Source organism: Nyctereutes procyonoides, unplaced genomic scaffold, assembly GCF_905146905.1.
Source record: "Nyctereutes procyonoides isolate TBG_1078 unplaced genomic scaffold, NYPRO_anot_genome, whole genome shotgun sequence".
NCBI lineage: Eukaryota > Metazoa > Chordata > Mammalia > Carnivora > Canidae > Nyctereutes > Nyctereutes procyonoides.
In genome coordinates this window covers 1,290,314-1,303,591 of record NW_026575123.1, presented here as the reverse complement: position 1 = coordinate 1,303,591, position 13,278 = coordinate 1,290,314, and the positions used below count along the sequence as shown (strand labels likewise).

At 35.7% G+C, this 13,278-nt stretch overlaps 1 protein-coding gene across 1 annotated transcript; it reads left to right on the top strand.

Moving 5' to 3' along the window:
* Positions 1 to 1,229: 1,229 nt before the first annotated feature.
* On the top strand, positions 1,230 to 13,161 carry OLR1 (oxidized low density lipoprotein receptor 1). The gene is made up of 6 exons (XM_055336722.1): positions 1,230 to 1,340; positions 4,193 to 4,294; positions 5,820 to 6,065; positions 9,275 to 9,414; positions 9,723 to 9,838; positions 10,301 to 13,161. The coding sequence occupies exons 1-6, from the start codon at positions 1,253 to 1,255 to the stop codon at positions 10,443 to 10,445; spliced, it is 837 nt and encodes a 278-aa protein (XP_055192697.1). The 5' UTR covers positions 1,230 to 1,252; the 3' UTR covers positions 10,446 to 13,161.
* The last annotated feature ends 117 nt before the right edge of the window (positions 13,162 to 13,278 follow it).

Here is a 13,278-nt window from a genome sequence, read left to right as displayed (position 1 = left end):
AATAGTTTCCTAGAAATTTTATTTATATATTTTTCTTCAATGTTCTTTTATGTATCCCCTCTTTTATTTATTTATTTTTCCTGGTGTATTTGAAGGCAAATTTCAGATATCATATCACTTCCCCATAATACTTCAGATAATATCTGTATCTGAAGTATTCAGATACTTCAGAAAATATCTCTAATAGATAAGAATTTTTTAAAAGAGCATATATAACTGCAATGAGATATTTCTTCTCTGGTTAGGAGGCTGTGTGTGTGGGGGGGTGGGAATAGGTGAGAAATCTATCAATGAATTCATATAGGCATCCTTATGAGGAGCTCCCCAAAGACTCTTTGAGACTCCAGTCAATTATGTGTAAAATGTATCCTTTGATGGGTAATACAATTGTGCTGAATATTACTACTACTAATATTAATAACCATCATTTATTTAGTTCTTATGTTTGAAGTAGAACACTAAGCATTTTCACTCAATAGTTCAAATGAATCCCTATAGCAATGTTATCAACAGTATCCAGTGGACATTCCAATGTCCCAATTTATAGACAAAGAAGTAGGTGCAGCATATTAAGTATTCCCCAAGATTATAGACTAAGTGTACTAGCAAAAGAAAGATTTGAAACTAGCTCCACCTGGCTCCAAATTTCTCTTTCCTGCTATGTTATACTGACACTGTGTGAAAAAGTACTAATTAAGTTCTAAAATTACCCATGTCACAATGGCTGGAGATGAGTCATATAAGACTAACTCCAAAATTTCTAATCTATTGTCAATTTAAACAGTCAAAATTAAAAGGAAAATATGAGATTTATGAAAGCCACAGTATAGAGACAGTCTGCTACAGTGAATGAAATAAAGAAATATGGACACTGGAATTAAGTAATATGGTTTAAAAATGCGTAGTCTTGTATAAATTTAGTGTGACTTACTCTTTTGAGTTTGTTTCCTCATCCGAAGAGAGGCTACAAAGCCTCTCCTCTAATGCTCACAGAAAATAGTTTTCCCTTTCATAAAGTATCTAGTGAAACATTCTGAAATACTAGCAGAATCACCACTTTCCCCACCTACGATAGACATAACCCAAGAATTTGCGTCAGACAACTTCCCAGTATGAAGCAAAGCCTCTTCTTCCTCCTACTGATTGAGTCATTCTTCTATTAGATAAGTGTAGCTATTTAAACACTCCAGTAGGAGCTCACAGAATTTTACTTTTGAGAAGTGCTTGACTGCTTCACTTTCTCATTCTTGGAATGAATTTGGAAATGACTTTTGATGACTTCAAGAGCAAGACTATGAAGGATAAACCTGATCAGAAGCCAAATGGAAAGAAAGCTAAAGGTACTAGGAGGGGGTGAATGTGCACAGGGACAGATTTCTAGGATTAGCTTAAAAATGCAAATTAACTGAATATAGGATTAGAAAGCTGAAACACCAGGGGATGGAAAAATATTGTAGAATTAATAACATTTACTTTTAAAAAAACCAATTCAGATATAATGGTGATGTGATGATGATGATGCCCTGATCGAACTAACTTGGTATGAATGATGACATAGTAGATTCTGATAACTTTTATTGAACATTTATCATAGGCTACATTCTATGCTATTCACTTTATATGCATTATTTCTCTGAATCTTTACACCTTGAGATTAGGACTATTATAATCTCCCTTTCATAGAGACTAATTGGGGGAATCAGGAGAATTAACAAAACCATTAATTTCTATGCAGCTAGTGAGTAGTAGAGCTAGAATTGTATCACAACCTCCCATTTATTAAAAACCCAATCCACCAGAAGGTTAAAGAAATGTTGAATTCACCCAGTATATACGATGCTAATTTTTATAATAGTGTTCTCAGCCATCGCAAAAACTGGATATATTTTGTGAATTATCCCAAGCAGACTAAATGCTGTTCATTTAATAGCATTTTAAAATCTATTATGTTTGTTTGATATATGCAGTAAGTTAAACTAATTAAATATAAATTAATTCATAATCCCAATTCTGCAGATAGTCTAAATACATTGTCCTTTATCTTATATTCATTCTGAGAGAAAGGAACAAAATATAAATAGCGAAAGTCACACAAGTATTCTCAGGAATGTGAATAAAGAAATTACAGGTCAGGGGTGCTCGGCCTGTTCAGTCAGAGGAGTATGTGACTCTTGCGCTTCAGGATCACGAGTTCAAGCCCATCATGGGGTGTAGAGATTCCTTAAGTAAATAAGACTTAAAAGAAAAAAATCCCAGGTCATATTTCCATAAACAAGATAGAATTTATCTTGGTAGGGAAAATAAGTGTGAACATGGAATAATTTAACATTTGAGCTGTTAAACTGAACTTGGTATGAAACAGTACTGCCATCTATAGATCGACATCCAAATTCATAGTAGATTTTGTTCATTCATCCATTCATTCATTCATGCCTTATTCATGTTGTAAATATTGAGTGCCTGAATTTTACTGCAATTATGAAGCTAAATCTCTCAGAATCTGATTAGATCAGTCTACTACTGCAAAGAATCCAACTGCTGTTTTAAAAATAATTATATATATATATTTTTAAATTTCTTATTTATTTGAGAGAGAGAGAGAAACCAAGACAGTGACAAAGATCAGTAGAGAGCAGGAATGGGGAAGAGAGGGAGAAGCAAGCTCCCCATTGAGTAGGGAGCCTGACAAAGGGCTTGATCCTGAGATCCTGACCTGAGCCAAAAGCAGACACTCAACCGACTGAGCCACCCAGCCACTCCAATTCAATTGCTTACTGATCAGAAAATCACTAATGGGAGCAGAGGTTGGATTAATGGTCTCTACCTACCAAAGAAATGGGACCAAAGGTGTCCTATAGAAAATGGGAGCATATGCCTCCCTTTCATAGGTGCAGATACTGTGTTTTTCTTCTAAAAATTCAGGAATTTCTTCACTCAAGAGCGGTAGATATACATTCATGGTCTAGAATGGAAGAAAATACTTGTTGACAGACTTACACAGGTATCTACCCCCGAGCTAGGATTAGGCAATTATTTGCAAAAGACACAACTATCTTCTACTTCTCTGTCAACTTGCCACATACACTCTAGGAGCTTAATAACTTTTGAATTTGTGAATGAGCTGTATTTCTTCCTGTTAAAATTTCTATTCTGTCAATCTTTAGAGTCTAACAGAAGTTCTTTTGACATAATGAGAACTCTGTGAATATATTTGACTGTTGATTGATTTGGATCATTACACATTCTCACTGGAAATTTTGTGATATAATGCTCCAAGCCATGCAGTTACTGACAGTTGGGTTAAAGACCTATGTTTGGATCTTAACATCTATGTGATCTTATACTATTCACTGAGACTTTGGGTTTCTTTATCTGCATATGGAGGATAATACTACCAGTGCCTTATTTGTTTATTGCACAGGGTGAGGAGTCCACATAGATTATAGAGATATTTTCCTATTGAACCAAAATATCTGTGCTTCTGTAGTGGGAAAGCTGTGAGCTACATGACTACATGTTTCTATAATAATGGTGAATTTTACTCCTGTAACAACAATGGCCACAGCTGGTATGAGTATAGGACATGACATTAATATGAGACCAATGAATATTGAAGTTTCATCCCTATTTTTCTTTGGTAATAATTTCAGTTCCAAGATATAATTTTAGCAGAATTAAAACTGAAAGCACAAAATTATAATTCTTTGAGGAAATCTGTTAATTAACTGATTAAAGCTTATTTGCTTGGTGGCCAACATTCTTTTATGGTATGATACTTATAAAACACACTGTGTGAGACTGTGTGTGTGTGTGTATACATGCACACACATAGGCTATATTAAAAGTATCAGGCTCTGTCCTCTGTGGATAAAGTTGGTCCAACCAAGCTGGACTGAGAGTTTCTTGGAGAGTCATTATGGGGAGAGTAGATAAAGTGTAAGCTTTAGAATCAGATACTTAACATCACATATCTGGGAGTGAATCCTGGCTCTTAAATTGTGTCAGTCGTATGGCCATGGGTAAATTATTTAACTTCTTTGTATTTTTCATCTATAAATATGGACAATGAATTATTTACAGAGCCCTTAGCAGGAGTAGAGGTAAGAAATGCAAAGTACAAGTTTCTAAAGAATTGTTTGATGACCTGCTTACATATTTTATGTCTTTCTGATTCCATTCTCTGTCACTCTAGGTCTTCATTTTCTTTCTTCTCGGTGGTGGTGCCCTGCTGCTGTGACACTAGGGATCCTTTGCTTGGGATTACTGGTGACTCTTATTTTACTGGCAATGCAATGTAAGTACTGGAACAGGGACATGATGAAGGAAAAAGTGAGAACTTACAAACATGGCTTATTAATTGGTTTAATAACAACTACCAACAACCTTGATTTAGATACATTTTAGGCAAACTTTTTGGAATGAGTGAGAGGATGAATAAGTATATTGTGTTTGTCCCTCAAGTTGACTGGGACATGGAATGAAATTTAGTAATGATGAGTTTTTGTTTTGTTTTGTTGTTATAACTTCATGGAAAAGTCTGTTGAAATCCTAGAATGATGAGAAAGAAAATAATTTGAAGCTACTAAGCCACAAGGTCCCCTGAGAAACCCAAAAGGAAAAGAAACATTATATAGTTCACATCGAGTTTTAATAGAGATGATTAAATAGCAATTTAAAGTTGAGAATCAAAAACAGCATCTTAATAAATAAAACATTTAAAGTAACTGTAATTCAAATTTATAATATAGCCATTTAGAAAAGAATGTTAAGAGAAAAAGAAGTGATAAGAAGGATGCAAGTGGCCAAGAAGGAATGAAAATAGTATTGATCATCCATCTAATCTGCCCATGTATTTAGGTTGTAGATTTGAGTTATATCTAGAATCTAGATGGTTAAGGCCTTTGAAGTGCTATTGTTTCTCAGTTATTGGTTAAGATCAACAACCACTTATTTTCTCAATCTGTTAACACTTAGGGTCTTCCCTAATAACTAGGAGAAGTACCCTAGACTCAATGACTGGATGAGTCTTCCTGTGAGAAGAATCACTTTACAACAGGCTCAGATCTGGCCTTCAAGCCGAGGGGACTGTTTTGTACTGAATCATCAAGCTTCTAGAACTGAGACATTTGACCTTTAACTTTAGTTGCCTGTTGGATTTCACAAACTTTATTTCATCTCCACCCTTCCTAAAATGTGCTGTGGGGAAAAACAAAACAAAACCAAAAAAAACAACCACCTAAGAAAAAAATGCTTGAAATTGTTGTGACATAGCAACTTAAAATAATTCTGTGGGAAGTGTCTCACAAAAGGGGTATCACAGTTTTTAAATAAAAATAGGAAGTCTGGAAGGATAGAGAGCAGAGGAATAAAGAGAAAAATAGAGTAAATCATTAAAGACAACTCCTATTAATAGTCACTGAGTCTGGCTGACATCAGTGATGCCATTGATATACTACTTATCTTATGATTACTTTTAAACTTGATGTCATTGAAATACTACTTATCTTATGGATGCCATTGATATACTACTTATCTTATGATTGCTCTTAAACTTGTCTGTAATTATCAATAACAAGTAAAATCCTGTTTTGTTTTATTTTTAATCAAAAGTGTGACAGTTTCTGACATTTAAAAAAATACTGCAGGAATATCAAATAACTTTCAAATGCATAATTTCTGAGTAAATTTGGGTCATGTTCCAGTAGTTTATCTGTTGTCAAAAGAGCTTACTTGATTTAATTCTTCAATTTCCTCAAAATCCAGTGGAGGGATTTTTGTTCGGGATTGGTAATGGAGTTCTTATTTCAGCTATGATTTAGTATCACAGGTGTCTAATCTCCTAAAGAAACAACAAGCAAACCTTACTCACCAGGAAATTATACTGGAGGGACAAATCTTAGCACAGCAGCAGGCAGAAAAAACTTCCCAGGAGTCAGAAAGGGAACTCAAAAAAACAATAGAAACCCTGACCCAGAAGCTTGATGAAAAATCAAAAAAACAGATGGAACTTCATCACCAGAACCTGAATCTCCAAGATGCTCTGAGGAAAGCAGCAAACTTTTCAGGTATGGGGGATGGAAAGTGAAAAGAAGTAGTGGAAACTTCTCTGTTAATCTTACTTCTATTTTGAAAATGACTCTAGGCATGAAATTGGCATATTGACATATATTCATAATGTTCAACACCAGATTTTTTCTATTTTTGTCACCCTCACCTTTATTTCTGCTAAATTCTTGAGATGGCTGATTTAATTAAGCACACTTTTTGGTGGATTTAAATTTTCTTTGCTTACAAGAACTTCTTTATTTTTAAAATTCTAGCTTTGAGATTTTTCTGCAAGAGTTTTTCTACCCTTGCCCTTTGCCATGGATTCTTTCTTCTTTCCATTCCAATGTATCTTAATCATTGGTTTCTTTTCCTACAGGGTCTCCTTTGTCCCTGGGAAGCTCTATATTAACATTATTTTATAACACTATTTCTTAAAGTGTGCAACATGGATTTTAAATTGAATCAATAGATGTAGGCTGACTTGGAAGTGTTGGGTAGATACTTGAGATAAGAAAGGAATATGAAGGGCCCAGGAATTCAGTTTATATAAGAAGAATTGAGTTGATCTCAGAATCTAGGAGGCAGGTAGAAATAGTAGCATCTATAAGAAGGGGATGGTTGATGTGCACTCTCATGTTATTACATAGTTATCTGTGTCATTTAGTCTTTGTACAACATGTAATCAAATTAAGCATATGCTTTTTATCATGGGATTTAAGGGATGTGAAATGGAATTATTCTCAGAGATGCATTGCTTTGTTGGAGGTGTATGAATGAGCGCCCTATTCTCAGCATTAGTAACTAACTGCCACTAATAAACAGAGATTTCTCCGGCTTATTGCTTGAACATCTCATTTAATCTCAACCTTGTAATTTATTTGAATAAGGGTTATATAATAACAGTTCACAAATACCCACAGTTCTTTATTTTATAGATGAAAAAAGTTAATAGCCAGAGTGGTTAAATGATGATAATAATGATAGGTAGTTTTTTTTTTTATGAAGTTTTGGGAGTTAACAAATTCCTTCAATACTTACAAGGTTATTTAAATTTCCAAAAGAAGCAGAGATTTTTAGATAAACTGATTTTTAGCAAGGGTGAAACCTGTATTTAATGTCTTTATTAAGGATGGAGCAATAGAGGAGATAAAGGAATACACCATCTCCAAAAAAATGTTAAGGAAGGAATTTATCTATTAAGGAGAGGCATGTTTACATAAGCAGACATAGCTACATATCAACCAATGATTTATTCCCCAGATGGGGTGGTAAAACAGGTTTTTTTTATTCAGTTGTATGAGATTAAATCTATGTCAGGACCATCTCCCACAGATTCCAGGCATGGGCAACCAATCAAAAATATTAAGTAATATGTTTTTCACTGGCAATTATCCCGGTAACATGTTCCATTCCTTGACAATGTCAGATAAAGACCAATCAGTAGAGATAGCAAGTAAAGTACTGCTTTTCATCAAGCAGCTTTGAGAAGATTCTCAAACACATTAATAATAAAATACCACATGGAATAAAATAAACCAGTTTTCTCAAGTTTGAGGCAAGTTTTATCTTTCTTACTAACAAGTCTGTGGTCCATAGTGTATATATGAAGAGAGAGAGAGACTCTGAGAAGTTACAGAACATAGTTTGTAGGAGATAGTCAAGCTAGAAAGGTGCAGAGTCTTCACACTCAGGAACTTAACATTTAGCACTGAAATTCATGCTGGTTGTCAACCTTTGAAGTACAACATTATCATTCAAGTAGCTTTTTTAAAAAAAAAATGGCAGTATCCAGGTTTGCCAGGAGATTCTGTATCAAAATGTCTTGAAGGCCACCAAAAAAATATTTCTCCAGTTGATTCAAACTCGGAAGTTTGAGAGTTAATGCCATGTTGTGATTAAACACATGGATGCAAGAGCAAGGCTGCCAAGGTTCTTTCTCATTCCCATTTCCTCTATTTGCCAAATGAAGAAAATGAATGAAACTTATTTCATTGTCTTGTTACGAAGATTAAATGAGTTCATGTGTGTAAAGTATTGCCAACAGTTTTTGGCACATAGTAATGTTGTATTCATTAAAAAAAAATTAAAAAGGGCCCCAGCCTGGTTCAGTCAGTGGAGCATGAGATTCTTGATCCTGAGGTCATAAGTTCAAGCTCCACTTTTGGGACTTGGGAGTAAAGTTGACCGAAAAATATTTTTTTTAATTAAAAAAAGAAACACAGGTAATTTGAGTACCACATATGGTTATCTATTGGACAGCACATGTCTAGAAACAGGAAGCACGATATTTGAGCCAAAATTCATTATTTGAAAACCTAAAGTTTTAAAATAACATAAACATACTTCTTTTTAAAATATTCTATTTCTCCTTTTAAAAGATTTATTTATTATTTTAGAGAAAGTGTGCAGTAATAAGAGAAGGCAGTGGGGGGTAAGGCAGAGGGAGAGAGAATCCTGAAGCAAACTCCCCACTGAGCAAGGAGCCCAAGGGGCTCCATCCCAGGACCCTGAGATCATGACCTGAGCCAAAATCAAGAGTAGGTCACTTAACTGACTGAGCCATCCAGGGGCCCCAGATTTTATTTATAAGTAATTCTACACCCAGTGTGGGGTTCAAATATACAACCCCAAGATTAAGAGTCACACAGTCCACTGACTGAGCCAGCCTGGCACCCCAAGCATACTTTTTAATTGCAGTGTGGCTATGACATATCCATTACCTGAGCTCTTACTTCCATTATTCCAAATGTGATTTTAAAAAATAGATCAGATTCTGAAGTTACATCTCAGCTCAAGTTTTGTTTTTAACTTAGTTTACTAAAATAAGAATACCTTAAGAGAAATAAAGACTATAGGTCTATGGACATCTTTGAAGAGTCTGGATATAATTCTAATTAAGAAGAGATGATATGCATGTCACAGTCCTGAGCGGAGAATTGATTTAAGAATTGTAGAGGGATCCCTGGGTGGCGCAGCGGTTTAGCGCCTGCCTTTGGCCCAGGGCGCAATCCTGGAGACCCGGGATCGAATCCCACGTCGGGCTCCCGGTGCATGGAGCCTGCTTCTCCTTCTGCCTATGTCTGCCTCTCTCTCTCTCTCTCTCTCTCTCTCTCTCTCTCTCTCTCTCTGTGACTATCATAAGTAAATAAAAATTAAAAAAATAAAGAATTGTAGAAATATTTTTATGCAAGCCTCAATCACTGATTAGATATGCTATACTTTCTAGGTCATTGTCCCCAGGACTGGCTCTGGCATGAAGAAAACTGTTACCTATTTTCCTCTGGCCCATTTAATTGGGAAAAAAGCCAGGAGAACTGCTTGTCTTTGGATGCCCAGATGCTGATAATTAATAGCACAGAGGATCTGGTGAGTTTTTATGGTTGTATTTAAGGCTGGAGTAGTGCCTTATAGGGAAATTAATGAGGTTTGCATCCTTGGTAGAGGAGTACATGTTTGAGAGTCAGAATACTTATTTTCTAGCCTCATCTGGTTGCCAGTTATGTGCATGACCTTGGGTAGAGAGATTACATAGTATCTCTAGGCTTCAGTAAACATTTTTGTAAAACCACGGAAAACATGTCAAAGATCTCTTTCAGTTCTTTAGTTTTCTGAATCTAGTCTAAAACAATCACCTGGACTTTATCATCACTTTAGATAAACTTTCCTCCCCACAGGAATTCATCCAGCAAGCAAGTTCCCATTCCAATTTCCCATTCTGGATGGGGTTGTCTCTGAGGAATCCCAGCAGCTCATGGCTCTGGGAGGACGGCTCTCCTTTGATGCCTCACTTGTAAGTTTCTATGCTCGCGAAGTTGCCTCCACATTTTATTTTATTTTTTAAAGATTTTATTTATTTATTCATGTGAGACACAGAGAGAGAGGCAGAGACGCAGGCAGAGGGAGAAGCAGGCTTTATGCTGGGAGCTTGATGTGGGACTCGATTCCGGGACTCCAGGATCACACCCTGGGCTGAAGGCGGCGCTAAACCGCTGAGCCACCCGGGCTGCCCCGCCTTCACATTTTAGTACAACGTCCTCTTCTTGCCAGGGAGAAGCTTGGGGAACTTCTGAACACCTCCTTCTCCACCTCTGTCACACAGAGACTTGCCCTTGTAGCCAGCCATTCAGACCTTCTCTGGAGTTTTCCTTCCACATTTATTACTGGTTTGAAACTTTAAGACAATGTTAAATTTTGAGACAAGGTGGCAGTAAATACTTCCCCCCCCCTCCTTTTTCCCCTTCCCCACTTGCAGGTTTAGACTCCAGGGTCCTGTTTCCTACGTCTATCCTTCAGGCAGCTGTGCATATTTACAAAGAGGAGCTGTTTTTGCTGACAACTGCATTTTAAGTGCATTCAGTATATGTCAGAAGAAAGCGAATCTATTGAGAGCACCATGAAGCCAAAGACTGTGGAAGAAAAGAGGGAGTGTTCTCTTCTGGAATTTAAGTTGCTTTTCGTCACTAGGTGCAAACCATGAGAGCCCTGAAAACTGTGTGTTGTTAGTTGACTGCAGAACTTCTTAGCAGAGAGCCTGGGCTTCCAGCTGCCTGGCACCTTGATAGCAGAAATTTGGATTCTGTCTGTCTCTCTGTTTTTCACCTAGGCTGTCCCAAGTTTCCCTGCCAGCCCTTCAATCCTTGTTGCCTTTTTTAGTTTAAAGCCTTACTCTTCTGTAAGTCTTAGGAGCCCTTTGTACTCAATCCTCTACCTCAGTACCACCTTCCCCTCACCCTCCTAAACCACATAGGAGATCGAAGGAACTTGGAGAACTGGCCCAACCACAGGCAGAGAGAGGAAAAGGGGAAATATGCATGTCAACAGAGCCCATGAAGGAACAGAAAAGGGGAAAGGCCATACTGGGATCCAGAAACTTGTGTTCTCAATGTTAAAAGCTACCCTTTGTTGGTCTTCTAAATTGTGGTCTTTCTCCAGATTACACACGTGCACACACAACACACCCACCTATGCCACATCATCACATTTTGGGGCAACAGGGATGTCCCAGGACGTAGTTACAAACTGAATGATCTTGCCAGTCAATTAATCACAATTCATTATTAGTTTCAGAATCTATATTTCTTCACCCTTTCTCTATCAAAGGACAGCTTCAATGCCTTACCCCTTCAGAATAGTATTTGTTAGAATCACGGGCCTGAGGCAAAAATAGTTTTTTGTTTGTTTGTTTATCTGAAATACACACCATTTGTAGATTTCTTCTCAACTCTGTTGTGCTGTGCTAATGTGGAAACATACAAGGACAAAATATGAGCGCATTCAGTTAAAGAACAAATTGAGCCAGGTATGGAAATAAAGATGAATAGAAACAGATGGAATTAGAAGCATTCCTTTATTTCCAGTATTTCTATTCCCTACCTCCCTTCACAGGTTATTCTACTTTAAAGGAAGCCTTTTTATTTTGTTGCACATAATCTAGCACAGACTTTTTTTTGTTTTAAAGAGAAACCTGTTTTGTTCCTAGGAAGACAAGAGATTTTCTCTTTTATTAACATGTTCATTGAGGTTTAATCGGCATATAACAAACTGAACCTATTTAAAGTACACAATAGTTAAGTTTTCATATATATGAACATGTCCTCTTGAAATCACTACCACAATTAGGATAGTGAACATTTCCATCATCCCTCTGACTTTTATCTTGCCCCTCCCTCATGCCTTCTCCTTGGACAACCACCAATCTGCTTTCGGTTTGTGTTTTGTAGCATTTTACCTGAATGAAGTCAAACAGTATGCCTTTTTGTTTATTTTTGGTCTTAGCATAATCATTTTGAGATTCATCCATCTTCTTGCTTGCATCAATTCTTTCATTCCTTTTAAATGTTGAGTATTATTCCATTGTATGAATATACCCCATTTTGTTGATAAATTACCTGTTGATAACCATTTGGTTGTTTTCAGTATTTGTCTATCACAAATAAAGGTGCTAGAAACATTTGAGCGCAAGTCTTTGTATATACATGGCATTTCTGTTGGGTAAATGCTTAGGAGTTTAATGTCAGGATCACTCAATAGGTGTATGTTCAGCTATTTGAGAAATTGTCAAATTATTTTCCAAAGTTTTTCCATTTGATATTTCTACCAGCAGAGTATGAATGTTCCAATCCCACCTATCCTTTCTAACACTTGGTATGGTGAGTCTTGTAATTATAACCATTATCATAGGTGTATGGTGGTATATTGCTGTGGTTTAACTTGCATTTCGTAAGTGAAGAAATAATCTTGAGGTCTTTTTATCTACTTCTATTGCTTATATACTATCTACATATTTTCCTTGATAACGTAATGTACAACTCTTCTGAGAAGTTTTGAGTTGTATGTTTTTTATTGTTACATTTTGAGAGCCCTTTGCATATGTCGGGTAAAAGTCCTTTATCAGATGTCCTTTGATCTTTTTTGTTTTTGTTTTTCAGTTTATGGTTTGACTTTTCATTCTCTGGAAAAGCAGTTTTAAATTTTGATAAAAGCCATTTTCGTGTTTTTAACTGGTGTTCCTAAGAACTTGTTGCCAAACTCAAAGTCACAAAATTTTCTCCTGTATTTTCTTATAGATATTTTATATTTCCAGGTTTTACATGGCATGGAAATCTAGAACTTATTTTGGGTTATGTATTTGTTTTTGAGTCATGTATTAGTCTAAGTCATGTACTAAAGTTCTCTCTCTCTTTATTGTTATATTTATTTTGCATATGGATATTCAATTGATTTAGCAACATTTGTTGAAAAGACTATCCTTTTTTCACTACATTACATTTGCACTTTTGTCAACAATCAGTTACCCAAACATGCATGGGCCTATTTCTGTCTCTCTATTCTGTTCCATTGATCTCCTTATATATTTTTACAATATGACTATGAATGTTGCAGTTTCTCAAAATCATGCAGTGATAATTCTTCAACGTTGTTCTTTTCCAAGTTTGGTTAATCTATGTCTTTGTATTTCCATGTTAACTTTTGAATCAGCTTATTAATTTCTAAAAACAAATGAGCGAACTGTTGAAATTTTAAATGTGATTATATTGAATCTTTTAGAAAAAAATTGGGTAAAATTGTAATTTAAAAAATACTGATTTGTTCAACTAATAAACAAGATATATCTCTCCATTTACTGAAGTGTTCTTTCATTTCTCTAAGCAATATTTTATCATTTTCTCTATATAGATGTTTCACATATTTTTTTTAGATTATCACAATATATTTCATATGTTTTATTCT